The 14,176-nt window shown below is 41.0% G+C and overlaps 2 protein-coding genes and 1 pseudogene across 2 annotated transcripts in view; 1 reads left to right on the forward strand and 2 right to left on the reverse strand.

Annotated features, from left to right (window-relative positions):
- The window catches only part of AHI1 (Abelson helper integration site 1), a 188,783-nt gene that overhangs the window by 100,230 nt on the left and 74,377 nt on the right, over positions 1 to 14,176 (reverse strand). The window contains exon 19 of the mRNA XM_045843567.1: positions 6,805 to 6,925. Coding sequence (XP_045699523.1) covers positions 6,805 to 6,925 — 121 coding nt within the window. The remainder of the gene's footprint in view (positions 1 to 6,804; positions 6,926 to 14,176) is intronic.
- LOC123821667 (E3 ubiquitin-protein ligase RNF26-like) lies at positions 681 to 1,265 on the reverse strand. The gene has a single exon (XM_045843290.1). The coding sequence runs from the start codon at positions 1,155 to 1,157 to the stop codon at positions 726 to 728; it is 432 nt and encodes a 143-aa protein (XP_045699246.1). The 5' UTR covers positions 1,158 to 1,265; the 3' UTR covers positions 681 to 725.
- Positions 3,250 to 4,310, forward strand: LOC123821666 (annotated as a pseudogene).

Consider the following 14,176-nt stretch of genomic DNA (forward strand, 5'->3'; position numbering starts at 1 on the left):
CAGAAAATACCTTCTTGATGCCTCAGTTTTACAGGTATACCTATTCCAAATGGTCCTCTTCAGGTTGTTACTTGACTATACAACCAAAGCCAGTAACCATGGTAACACCCACAAACAGGGAGACCTCCTGGCAGAGTGGGAGGACAGCGGGCCAGGAATGAAGGAATGGCTCCGTGCACTGGCTTGCCGAGGGTCCTGGGCAAGCAGTCTCCTCCACCTCCTGCACTCGTGTCCTCCCCGAGGAATAGGCAGTCTAGTGTGGTGAGGATGAGCCTGAGCTAGGAGTGAGGAACCTGGCTTCAGGCGTGACTGCCACTAGCTACCTGAACTCTGTCACGTCAGCCGCTTTGCTTTTCAGTTTCACTGTAAAGGAATTGAAGAGCACAAGGTCCTACCAGGGGTGTCCAAACAGTATGTGTCTCTGGCCCACACTGGAAGAACTGTCTTGGGCCACACATTAAATACACAAACACTAACAAAAACTAATGAGGAAAAAAAGAAGTTTTAAGTAAATTTATGATTTTGTATAGGGCTGCATTCACAGCCATCCTAGGCTGCATGGCTACTGAGGCAGCCATTACTAGGCTGCCCCGGTACCATACTTCAGGAAGAGTGTCCTGTTGCCAGGTCCTGGCTGAGGGCACACTTCTGAAGCCAACTTGGGGAACCCCAGGTGCTCCACTGTGGTTCGGCCAGCTGGCCAGCTATAGGCAGCTGCTCCAGACTCAGTACCAAGCCTCTAAGTCCAATGGCAGGGGAAACAGCTGCACAACGTCTTCCCAGAGCTGGTGGTAGGATGGCTGGGAGTAGCGCTGACTGAGTGCCCAGATGGCCAGCTTCATGGTGAGGTCCAGGTGCAGTCCTGTCACTGCCAGCACACACGTCAGCAGCACAGGTGGGAGACGAGCACAAAGCTGGGCAAGAGGTGGGGAGGTGAGGCCAGGAGTTCCAGTGCTAGTTGGCAGGGCAACAAGGAAGATGGCTATGACTTCAGCACTGCTGGAAATGTGAGCAAGGAAGGTAGCCATAATGTCTGGCATCCTCCACGGTGGCCTCATCCCTGCACCCCATAGGGATAGCAACAGGGAGAAGAGATTCTGAGTACCAAAGAGGCAGATGTTGACCGGGCTGCTGATCACACAGGCCACCAGGCTCATGGCAATGGCATAGTGTCACAGGCCAGATGCAGCAAAGCACTGGAGACCACAATGAGGATGACCTGGTGTAGTATATCCCGGCTCCTCAATGCCCCACAAAAGGCTCGGTGCCCCAGGAGCTTTAGGCTCTGCAGGCCAGATCAGTCACTGTAAAGCTGGGTACAGAGGCCTGAAAGCCCCCAAAGTGAGTCAGACCAAGGCTTTGATCAAGGCCAGCTGGGAAAGCAGGACTCCACCACCCAAGTACAGAAGACTAGTCAGTACAGTGTGGCAGGTGGTAGATGAAGGCTAGGAGCCAGGCCAGGGAAGCTGGGAGGGAGGACACCAGCAGGGAGTTGAGGTCCAACACCAAGGTCAGCACTTCTGGCACCAGGCCCACACTGTTCACCACCAGGTACATGGCATCCATGCCAGGACTTTGCAGGTCAGTCAGAAGGAAGTCTAGCTCCCAGTTAAGGGGGGTGGCAATGGTGCCAGTATTCTGGGGAGGGTGATCTGGGATTAATTTGGAAGAGAAGTCAGTAGTTTCCAACTAAGGAAGAGAATCAAGAATCTGAGAAGTGGGGTAGAGTTGAGTGCGGTCTCAGTGGAGGGAATGGGGCCCAGGTGCAGGTCCAGGAGCCCTGGTTTTGAAGGCAGGCTGTTTAGGAGGGAAGAGGCCAAATATCTCTACAGTGGAGGTGAGCCCGGGCTGGAGGAGAGCCGTCAGCCTTGGAGACCTGGTGGTGGCAAACCACACCCAGGCCATGCATCAGAACGAGAGAAGACCAAGAACGGTTGGGATCAGGCTGGGCCAGGTGGGGCGGCACAGGCTGGGAGCAGGCTCAGGGTCTAGCTATGCAGGTGCCCCTATCCCTGTTCTCTGGGCTCTTGGCACACTGTGCCCAAAGAGGGAATGGGAAAGGGAGTCAACCTCAGCAAATTCCAGGTGCAGCCTCCACTCCACTGTGCCATCATCTTGTGTCAGCAGCTATATTTTTTAAAAATACATTTATCACCCTGGCTGGTGTAGCTCAGTGGATTAAGCGCAGGTGCGAACCAAAGTGTCACAGGTTCGATTCCCAGTCAGGGCACATGCCTGGGTTGCAGGCCATGGCCCCCAGCAACCGCACATTGATGTTTCTCTCTCTTTCTCCCTCCCTTTCCTCTCTAAAAATAAACAAAATCTTAAAAAAAATACATTTATCATTTCTTTTACACTCATACCTTTGGATAGCTCCCTTTTTATTAGAGAATAAAATGTGAATTCCTCAGAACACAATTTGATCCCAATCTGCCTTTGCAGACCCCCTTTTACCTAATGCATCCATCTTACCATTTCCTGCAGCTAAACTAAAACTCAAACCATTCCCTAGCTATGCCAGGTTCTCTTCCAGGCGTGATCTTTGGCACTATGGGCTCTTTCCTGAAGTCTCACCTGCAGATGAGGCCTATGATGACAACAAAGGCAAGATCATGGAAGGTTTTATGAGACATGGTGAAGACTCTGGAACCTGTCCTAATTGTGATAGAAAACCATTTAAGAGTTTTAAGCAGGGCAGTCACATTATCTAATTTATTTTCAAAGAATCATGTTGGCTGCTATGGGGAGAATAAGCTAAGAGACAAGAAAGAAGCAGGAAAGTAGAAGGGAGGAATCAGGAATGGCTCCTAGTTTCACCTGAACAGCTGGGTAAATGTGCTGGGATTTGGAAGACCCATGGGGCAGGGGAAATGGAAATGAAAGGAAGTTTTGGGGCAGGGAATCAAGAGTTCTGTTTGGACACGTAAAGTCTGAGAAACCTCTTAGCTGCTCTATCCCTCTTTATTCAGCGACACTTTGTTTATACTGTGGTTTTAGAATCTATCCCACTCTGAAAGAATGGTCTGCATGCTCACTTGTCTTCCCAGCCACGGACTGTAAGCTCCCTGAGAGCAGAGGCTGTAATATTTGGTCTATATACTTAGATGAGGACCTTAAACAAAGTAGTCACTTAAAGTAATTTTAGAATGAATAAGGGTAGCATGCTAGAAACTCTGAAGAGTACGAACCAAAGAAGGAAGAAAATACTTTATTAGCAGTCTCCACCATCCAGAGCTCACACTGAATCAAGTCAACAGAGGTTACAGCAGACCAGAGGCCATAAGCCTACCTTCCTTCCAGCACACACTCACACTCACACACACACACACACACACCCAACTCCTGCTCTTAAGGAAGATGGGTAGTGGGTCCATACAAACCAGCTCTGTGTAAACAGCCTTTTTTATACTGTGCAAAGCCAAACACCTACATATATCATTTTAATATTTAGATAGGATGTTTAAAAATAAAAATCTTACACTACAATTCCCTTTCCTTTTTCTCTCCCCGCACCACCCAACATGCTAAAAGGAAAGAAGGCTAAGGGGAAGAAGGTGGTGCTGGCCCCTGCCGTTGTGAAGAAGCAAGAGGCCAAGAAGGTGGTAAATCCGTTTGAGAAAAGGCCCAAGAATTTTGGCACTGGACGGGACATCCAGGCCAAATGGGACCTCACCGGCCTTGTCAAATGGCCCTGCTACATCCAGATGCAGCGCCAAGGGCTATATTCTCTACAAGGGTCCAAAAGTGCCTCCTGCCATCAACCAGTTCGCCCAGGCCTTGGACTGCCAAGCAGCTATTCTGCTGCTTAAGCTGGCCTGCAAGTAAAGACCAGAGACAAAGCAAGAGAAAAAGCAGAGACTGCTGGCCAGGGCTGAGGAAAAAACACCGGCAAAGGGGATGTCCCCACCCAGAGGCCACCTGTCCCTCAAGCAGGGGTCAACACTGTTACCACCCCGGTGGAGAACAAGGCCCAGCAGTGATTGCACAGAGTGTGATCCCACTGAGCTGGTTGTCTTCCTGCTGGCCCTGTGCTGGAAGATGGGGGTTCTCTACTGCATTATCACAGGGAAGGCCAGGCTGGGGCATCTGGGCCACAGGAAGACCTGCACCACCGTCACCTTCACACCGGTTAACTTGGAAAACAAAGGAGCTCTGGCTCAGCTGGTGGAAGCTCTCCTGCCAGATGCGATGACAGATGTGATGAGATCCGCCACCACTGGGGGGGCAACGTCCTGGGTCCAAAGTGGGCGGCTCACACTGCCAAACTGGAAAAGGCCAAGGCTAAAGAACTGGCTGCCAACCTAGGCTAAGTATACACTGTTGAGTTTTCTGTATGAAAAGTAATAAAAATTTCTTCTAAATAAATTAAATAACTTACTGAAAAATATATCTACATTATTTGTTTTTATATTGCAGATTCAATGGATTATTTGCATTAACTCTTTGTATAAACTTAACTACATATGTATCCCCTCTTAAAGCTGGTTTGAACACTAAAGAGAATCACAGAATTTTTAAGGCAGAAACTCACCAAACCCAGAGCCTTTCTTACCTATAGGGATAAGAAAACTGAGGCTTGAAAAGAAATTGTTCAACACTCTACAGTCATTTAGAAATGGAGACAGATGCAGAAAGCGGTTCACCTGCTTCCTAGTACAAGATCCCCCCACCCCCAAAACACTGGCTGCTAATAATGAACAAAATGGATTAATTTGGCCATTTTGTAACAAACTACATATTTTGTTTTTATAACTATTCCATGCAGTCTTATCTCAACAAATTTTATAGGAAGGATATGCCTTAAAATGAGGTCAGGCATATCAACAACTAAAGCAAAATCAAGTGAAGCAGTGTTATCGTGTGTGCCACATGCTTAACCTAACGCTTCCGAGATAGTGGACACGTGGAGGGACACGGTCCATATAAACACTCCAACTCAAGGCCTGTTTGGCCAGAGAGAACCATGTGCAATGGTGAAGTTTGTAAGGCTTGTCTTTATCATACCCAGCTTTCCTTTATTCTTTATCTGTCTCACTGATAATCCCTCTTCCATTTCAAAGGCCTTCCTATCTATCCTCTCTTCTCTTTTCCTTTACAGAAAAGGAAGAATGTTTTATCTATCATCTGCACTTGCTGGCTGACAAACTTAAGACACTACCTGAATGAATTTTAATCAATATATTAACTCAACCAAACATTTCCCTTCTATGCCTTTAACTCTAAAGTGTGAAATGAAAAATTTGTTCTCCGAAGCATTTTAGATCTGAGGAGGAAGATGACAGGGGTCATTAAAACGACCTGGTGTGAAGGCAAACCCAGTACCGAGTTGGGGTGCAGAGAACAAGAGCATGAAGGGAGGGAGAGTGCACTGCACGTAAGAGCAACCAAAACTATTGCTCCAACTTCTGGCAGATGTCTGGAACGTCAGAAATTTAAAATTTCTAATGTTTGGGATAATTTTATCATTTACTGATTTTAAATTAGAACTCAAAATATTTTCAAAGCTAGTATACACATATTTATCATGTTTACAATTTAAGTAAGTATGTTATATTCATATAGTGCCTTATGCTTCCAAAGTATTTCAGTGTGCTATGTGATCTGAACCTCAACAGGATGTAATGTAAACATCATTTCCAGGCTCCAAATCAATATTCTTAGGTGACAGGTTATAACAAAAGGTGCAGCCAGGAGTGAACGTTAGAGTTCTTGATCCAAGTATTTTCCTCCCATAATAAGTCACTTATAAAGCAATATTAATATAACTTATATATGTAAACTGCAAACACTTTCAAAGTAGAAAAGTAACATTGCCCCCATATTTCTAAGTAAATTATGTCAATCTTTACAAACTAAAGTTTCTTCTTATTATCATCGCTTTGTCAAAGATAACTTGAGTTTTTCTCAGTGGTCTCATTTTTATAAAAGAATTCAGTAATACATAAAATACTGTCAAAAACATACAGCCAATGAACAGAAATAGCTGTCTTTCAATCTCAAAGTAAAATTCTCAGATAAATGCTTTTTCTTTGATGTCCTTTGAAAATCTTATTCAAATTAATTTAAAACGTTGGCCTAAAAATTTGCAATTGTACAGTTCATTTAAACTCAGTGATTCATGTAGATTTTTGTAACTAGCTTCTTTGCATATTTTATTAATTTGCCAACTTTGAAGAAACAAAGTATCATTGGCAGGTTGAATCCTGTCTCTGCCAAAATGCATTTTGTCTTGGATTCCTTGAAATGGATTATAACATATAAAATCAATTATGGTTCTTTTACCTAGGAGAATTGGATCAGATTTAATAGTATACATATTTAAACCTAATGTTTTGCTACTTTTGAATTATCTGTTCAGCCCTGGTGTAACTCAGGGGACTGAGCACGAGCCTGTGAGCCAAAGGGTCGTCAGTTTGATTCCCAGTCCGGGCACACGCCTGGGCTGCAGGTCAGGTCCCCTGTAAGGGGCGTGTGAGAGGCAACCACACACTGATGTTTCTCTCCCTTTTTCCTTCCCTTCCCCTCTCTCTAAAAATAAATAAATAAAATCTTTTTAAAAATCAAATTATTATCTGTTCAATGGAATAGAAGCTGAGTATCTACTATTAAAGACAACAAATTCAATTTGCTTTTGAAATAACTTGAGTGATTTTTAAAGAAAAGAAGATGCTAGAATGTAATTCAGGCTTGAAAACTGACCATTAGAATGCTATGAGCTGTATTTGTGAAATGAGATAAACGACCCTTGTGAAAAAGCAGTACCTGAACATTGGAAAGAACAGTGGAAGTGAGAAGAGGGCTCACCAGTCTGTGTGAAACCAATCTGACGCAGACCTGGGTGGCGAGTGTCCGGCATGTCTGACTGTTTTAGCTTAGACTGTTGTGAGGAGGCTGATGTTGAAGCAAACGAGAGATTTTTGTTGACCTGTAATAGGAAAGGCAAATCAGAAACAAAAACGTAATTTCCTGGGCTACTGATGCAAAAACCTAATGAGAAATATTTGCCTACAATGCAAACCATGACACGGGGTAGGTCAAAGAGAGTGGTAATGATTTATATGCTTAATTTTCAAAGTTTACAAAACAGAATAGTTTTTTATCAAGGAAGGACTGCAATGGCAATGAAGCATAACTATTAAAGTAAACCTGCCTTATTAAATAAAACAAGTTGGCTTATTATGGAACTGACAGTAATAATGTAAAATACAGTGGTATTAAAAATTATGTAAAGTAATGCAAAAAATAAAATTGACTCCTTGACAGTTTTCAATTAAGAGTTAGAATGTTTCAGACCCACATTTCTCTAGTGTTTTGTAAAACAGTAGGGACTTCCTTTAAGAAGCCTGCACAGAAAACACCTGTAATATTCATGTTTATATACATCGTGGTGACACAGATAACACAGCTGTAAACTAACCTGCCAAGTGAAACAGTTTCCGCTACATCCAAAAACCTTATTCTTAAAACATGGTTTAAAAACAGCATTAAAAATCTGAAATTTTGAACTTCTAATTTACTGAAAAAATGTTAATTTATGAGTTAACAAAATGTTAAATGACAGTTTACAGTAAATAAATATTTGTATATGAAAATCACTGTCCTTTCTCTCTTTCTCTTTTTTAAATAATCAAGCCACATAGAGCATGTCCATGTATTAGAATTTAAAAATTCCCTTTTGATGTTTTGTGTTAGTACATTGTGGTTACATGCCCTTATTTGACTCATTATTGTTGGTAAATGCTGCTCTTCTTTCAAATGGGGATCACTAGTGGTATATTCCAGATTAAGTTTTTCTCCTTGAGACAAAGAGCTATACACAGTTGGTGAAAGAGCCAATTAGTTAAGACCATACAATAATATAGTCCTGAAGTTCCTAAACTGTTACGATATCATCTTATGAAAAAAAATATTTTTCAAAGTAGTTAGATGAGGTCAAATACCACGTTAGTCCTAAAAAAATTATCCTGCTTTAAAAATCCTATCAGGAGCCATTATTAAACCTTGGCCAAAGTTAATGTTGACTATTTATATTAATATCACACTTAAAGGAACAACAAAATCATCTAACATTTTCAAGTTTGATTTTCCATCTTTAAGTGGAGATAATAAAAATAGTACGTATGCTTCGATGGGAGTGTGATGTGAGAGCAAAAAACATGAACTAGTGTTAAGGAGTGCTGTTCATGTATGCTGACCCAAAAGCACCCAGTGACATTAAATTAGAAATACATTAAATAGTAAGTGGGAGAAAACTGTACTTGAACAATGATTAAAAAAAAAAGAAATACATTAAATAGAGCATGTTGGCAAAGGGAAATCACAAAGTGCTATACAAATGAAGTGCTATATAAACATTCATTGTTATTATTATTAATATCACTAGAAGAGTAACTAAAATACACATAATACAGTAAATTCTTCAGAGTGCTGTGCTTTTAAATGGAAGTACTGTACACAAAATTATGTATTTATCACTTAACTATTTAGTCCACTTCTCTTTTTAGAATCATTTTTCAGTTTTACTTCTGTGTTCTTGAAAATTTTTATCCTACATGTCAAACAATGCATTTTGAAATCTGGTGCAAAAGAGCAGGTGTGTGCTGGGCACACACATGCATACACGCTTCAGTCTTCCTCTTCAGAAATTTACTTGTGCTAAAATCAAAAGGAACACCAGGAAAGCTAGAATAAAATACTTAAATGCATCCACTCAAACAGAAAGACTTGTCACTTTTTAAAAATAAAATGCTGTTAAAAAACCCAACTATAATCTACAATTATATTCTCTTCCTAAAGCATTTCTATAATTCTGCTCTTTCTTGACCCATTTCTTTAGAGACTATCAAATATTCATAAATTGATGAGTAGCAACACAAAGCAGATAATTCAACTTTTAAGGTTTGAGATAACTGGTAATTTTTATAGTGATTTGAAATGAGAATGCAGAGTATTTGCAAAGCTAGTCTACACATATTCACTACTTCATTTAGAGGAAGAAAAGTAGTAATAACCATTAAATATAGTGAAGCAATATCTATTTTTGAAATACATGCTGTGGAAAAGAGTTGCTTAATAATTTTACAACAACAGAAAGGTTGACTAAGATAGTCTACCCTACACCAACCTACCCTCTTTTCACAACACGTTTTTCTGCTTGCTTCATGCAAAAACCACAGTCTGCCAGAGTCAGTTTATTACCTCCATAATGGGGAAAACTAAACTCACACAAATTTAATGAAACTGATAATAGAGAAAAAGAAAAAAAGTCACCTGAACTTCTGCCAAGTTAATTACAAAACTGTTTTGCCTACTCTTTCAGGGGTACAAGTACCTTTGTGCAAAATATGCAAACACTAATTTTCTTGGAGGGGATTGATTTTCCTGTTAAACAAGTTAAAACAAGCTAACAATCAGTTTCTCTTTGGGTGATTAAATTTTAAAAACTCTGGGAGAGATATAACATTCATTTCATATATACTTATGTGGGGACTAAAAAAGTAATTTTCTTTCCACCTTCTCAGTCCTTCTACCTGGGCTAATAATTAAATTAACAGGAGAAAAATGTCTGAAGTTTATTATATAAATGCATATTCAGGGGTGCCATAAGTACAAGACCCAAAGAGGCTCTGGGCAATCGAGGTATTATATGCCATTACAGACAAAGGAGTAAGGGGGCAGGTAAATGGGGGAAAAAGGAAATTCACAGGCAGCTGAAATGAGCAAAACACACTTGGCAAACTCCCGCTTGGCAACCCAGAAACAATGAGCCAGTGGTGGGGAGGTGGGGTAACAGGCCCTGTTTGATCCTTCCTAACTAATGCTATGGAATAGGCTTAGATTTCCTTCCTGGAGCGAGCCTTTCCACGTGAATCTCTTAGGCTGGAAAGGGGGAGGGTCAAAGGTTCTTTCTGAGTTGTTTCTGAGTAACCTCTTTAAAATCAATACCCCAAAAGGCACACTTTGGGTGGCAAAACTTTGGTCCACTTCACCTGCAAATCTAATCATTTTAGCTGACTTTAGGTTACACACTACTACATTTGCATTTATACTATATTCAAGCTGCAAAGAAATTTCAAATTGACTTTTAAGTTGAAACTGAAAAAATGTTAATACTGCCTATATACTTATGTTCACAAATTTGTCTTCCCTTCTCTAGATGGTGGTTTATTTTTTCTACCAAGTTTAAACAATGTAGATAATACTTTAATTTGAGGACAGTTCTGGTGGCAAAAAACCACCAACTCCTAAGGAAATGTTTTGTTGCACATCACACATCTGTCATAAAAAGTATAAGTTAAACAGAAGACTGGAGCCACAGTGATATTCAAGGTATATGAAGTCTGGCATCCTAACATTCTCCTAGTACAAATTCTAAAAGCAGGCTACTATACCCTGATATCTAGGTCAGTAAAACCTAAGAAATGAGTAGTCTATGGTGTCACGAAGAGACATTAAAACATGATCTCTTAGGTTTTCAGCTATTTCCCTTACAAACCGAGAAAATGAAATGAAGAATTAGAAAGAAACGCTGATACTATTAAAGAGAAATTTTTACAATGGGGTAAGGTGCCAAAAATCTCCCTCAAATATGTTCATCACTACTACATGAACTACAACTGGAATTAAAATTTAAATCATGCATAACTAAGTTTTATTTGTAATATTTAATAAAGATTTTTTGAGCCTTTGGTACATACACCAAGGACTCATGGGTCAAAGATTACCCATATGATTCTTCTGCATGAAGCACAAAATTAAAATTTAGTCCTGGTTGAAACCATTTACCCAAAAATATGCCCTAATGAAAGCCAATTAACCCAATGATTCTTGGTTTTCTCCAAATCTTTACTCCATTCTCTCAGGACATTTCCTTATTTCATGGAAAACTGGTCTTGAACCCCCTAACATCCTCACCTTCAAACCCATGAAAACAGAAACAGAGGCATGGACACGCGGAGCAGACTGACAGCTGTCAGAGAAGAGAGGAGGGGAACTGGATGAAAGAAGGTGAGGGGATTAGCCAAAGGACATATCTAAATCTCACAGACATACACGACAGTGTGGCAGGGGCCAGGGGGCAGGAGGCACTTGGGCTGGGTAGAGGTGGGCAAAGCGGGAGAAGAATAAAGGGGAAAAAAGAATGTACCGGTGCCTCTTGCACCCTCCCTCATCTCTTTTCTTCTGGTGTCAGAGGAGGGGTAGCCTTCTGTTCAAGATTAAGCCCTCCATCCATCTCTTCCTGGGAATATCCTTAATGGTCTTCTGAAATCTACTTTCAAATTTTCTATGGGCTGTTTCCCTACAGGCTATAAGCATAGATCTTCCTACTTTAACACAAAAACAAACAGCAAACAACAAAAAATCTTCACTATGATTCCATAATTTCCTTAAGTTTCACTGAAAGCTAAACTCCTCCAACAATAGCATGTTACTGCTACCTACATACCTCAACCATTTGACTTTAACCAGTTACAATGAAGCTTTTCTCCATCAGAACATTAAATCTGAAGTCAAAGTCACCCTGGACTTCAAAAGATCAATCTCAGTAGAGTCACTGAGGCCTCAGATACCAAACGCTGTTGATCACTGTCCTCGCTCTGTTACTGGAAAACCATTTCTGTTGGTCATCCTGCCATTGCTTATCAGTGTCCTCTTCCAGACCCTCGGGGTTCTCTCCTGTTCCTTCACAGCACATTGGTTACCCTGGGTGGTAACGGTTGTTTTCACTGCTTTACCTGCCTTCTATGCCAACATTTCTTAAAGCTAAAATTATTCTGATCAGTAAGTTCGGATTAAACTAACATTTCCCTACTATTGACTTCCTCAGGGAAAGCTAACCCTATCACCTAGTCGTCCCAGCCAGAAAGACGAGAATCATCCCAGAATGCTTCCTCACGCGCTGCCAGTCCCAAGTCAATCTGGTGCTCCGGCATCTGATCACACTCTCTCTCCAGCCGTCGGGGCTTTGGTTCGGGCCTTCCCACCGCTTGCAAACTACTGCAGTGGTCTCCCGATTTGTTTCCCTATCTCGTCTGCTTCTCTAATTATTCTGTACTGCTAACAGGTGACTTTTCTAGAATGCTGACTTCATTGAGCAACACTTCTGCTTAAAACCTACCATCAATTGTCCCACTAGATGGGAAGTCCATACTTTTTTTAGTATGGCATACAAAGCTTTCTGTACTTTAACGACTACCTAGCTCGGCTACCTTATTGCTCCATTTCCTATCTCTGGATCCAACAAACTGCATTTGCCTCCCAGACGTGGCAGGTTGTTTCAGGTCTCTGTGACTTAGCTCATGCTGTTCCTCTTCTTATTTCCAGGAATGGGCTTCCCCTCCGGCACTACCTTCCGGGTAGATGTCAACTCTTCTTTCGATCTTCAGCTCAAGTATTACATCATGTATGAAAAGCCTTTTATACTTTCCCAACAAAATTTACCTCTCCCTCCTTTGTTTCTCCAATATGTCCCATACCTTCTGTTATCACAGTACTGGTAACACTTAGCCGGCTTATTTATTTTGCTGATTGCTACCCACCAGACTCTAACTGTGAGGAAAAGGACCAGGTTTCATCTTGTTTTAGTAAATGGCTGGAATAGCACTAAGACAGAAGTCAAATGAATTCATACGTGTAAACAGTGCATGTTTTAAAACCTAACCCAAAGCTAAGGTATTTATACTCAAGACTTCTCAAAATGTAACTTTTTGATGATAAGAATAACATGGGCTTCAAAATAAGAAGTTCATTAGTTCACAGTTTAATATTCAAATTCAAATCTAGAAATAGAAGTGTAAAATAGAAATATGTATGTATATTGGTCCCTAATCCTGATTTTTGGAACAGATATCCTAAAACCCTTGTAATTTCCTACATGATGAGAACACTAGAAGCATCTTTTGTTCTAATATTTGGTCTTTGATTCTGGTTTCTGACACTGAGCTCTTAAATCCCTCAGAATCTCCCGGATGATAGAAATGTCTTTCATCCTAATCAAGTGACTCCACGTGGGCTCTTGGATGAAGGCTGACCACCAGAAAGAGCGAGCAATGCTTAGAAGGTTGGAACCTGCCCCATCCTCATTTTCAAGAGAGGAGAGAGGGGCTGAAAATGAACTTAATAACTGATCATGCCCAGGTGATGAAGCCTCCATAAAAATTCCAACACTAAGGGGTTTGAAGAGTTTCCAGGTTGGTGGGAACACATCGTGGAGGTGGTGGGAGAGTGGCAGCCCAGAGAGGGCATGGGAGCGCCACACCCCTCCCCACATGCCTTACTCTACCCATCTCTTCCTTCTGCATGTTCATCTGCATCCTTTATCATATTCTTTTATAATAAAGTGTAAGTAAGTAAAAGGTTTTCCTGAGTTCTGTGAGCTGCTCTAGCAAATTAATGAAACCCAAGGAGGCCACCAGAGAATCCTGATTTACAACTGACCAGTCAGAGGCACAGGTAACCGTGTGGACTTGCAATAGGCACCTGAAGCGGGGTGGGGGAGCAGTTGTGCGAAGGGACCCTTCATCTGTAGGAGGTGACACTCACCTCAGAGTGGACAGTGTCAGAACTGAGGTAAATTGTAGGATACCTGGGTGGTGTTGCAGAATTGGTTGGCGTGGGAAACCCCCACGCATCTGATGTCCCGAGTGTTCTGTGTCAGCAGTTTAACAGTAAAGGAGACACACGGGAGGGAAATTTGTTTCTCCTAAATTTTTTCCTGTTTTCTAAAATTTCCAATAAGGGAATTCCATAATTGCTTTTAGTGGTCTATTGTAGCCTGTACTATTTCTTATAGTCAGGCCAATCTTCGCGACACTGTTAAAATAGTACAACTTAATTTGCTCTTTTGCAATGCCATGAAGAATTGGGAGAATTACAAAAAATATTTAAAAAGCTCGGCAAATAACTGAAAGCCACTATTCTACTCAAATCTCAACTTAATTTTTTCCTCTTCATGATAAAAAATATCCAAACTTTTTAAAAGGAGATTTAAGAAATTATTTTCTCTTGATTCTCTAGTTTTTAAGCTTTTTTATTTTTCAGTAAAAAAAAATGTCCTTTATAGATTAGACTATAATATAGATCATTACCGTTACAGTACTTGTCAATAAACTTTAGCATGGCTACATTTATATTTATGTAGGGCAGGTGATACTAATAACTGAAAAACAAAGAGAAA

Source organism: Phyllostomus hastatus, unplaced genomic scaffold, assembly GCF_019186645.2.
Source record: "Phyllostomus hastatus isolate PE091 unplaced genomic scaffold, TTU_PhHast_1.1 phas_contig_40, whole genome shotgun sequence".
NCBI lineage: Eukaryota > Metazoa > Chordata > Mammalia > Chiroptera > Phyllostomidae > Phyllostomus > Phyllostomus hastatus.

What these genes read in the sequence shown, in the direction of transcription:
- LOC123821667 (XM_045843290.1), bottom strand. Translation starts at nt 1,157, where the DNA reads ATGAGCCTGGTGGCCTGTGTGATCAGCAGCCCGGTCAACATCTGCCTC.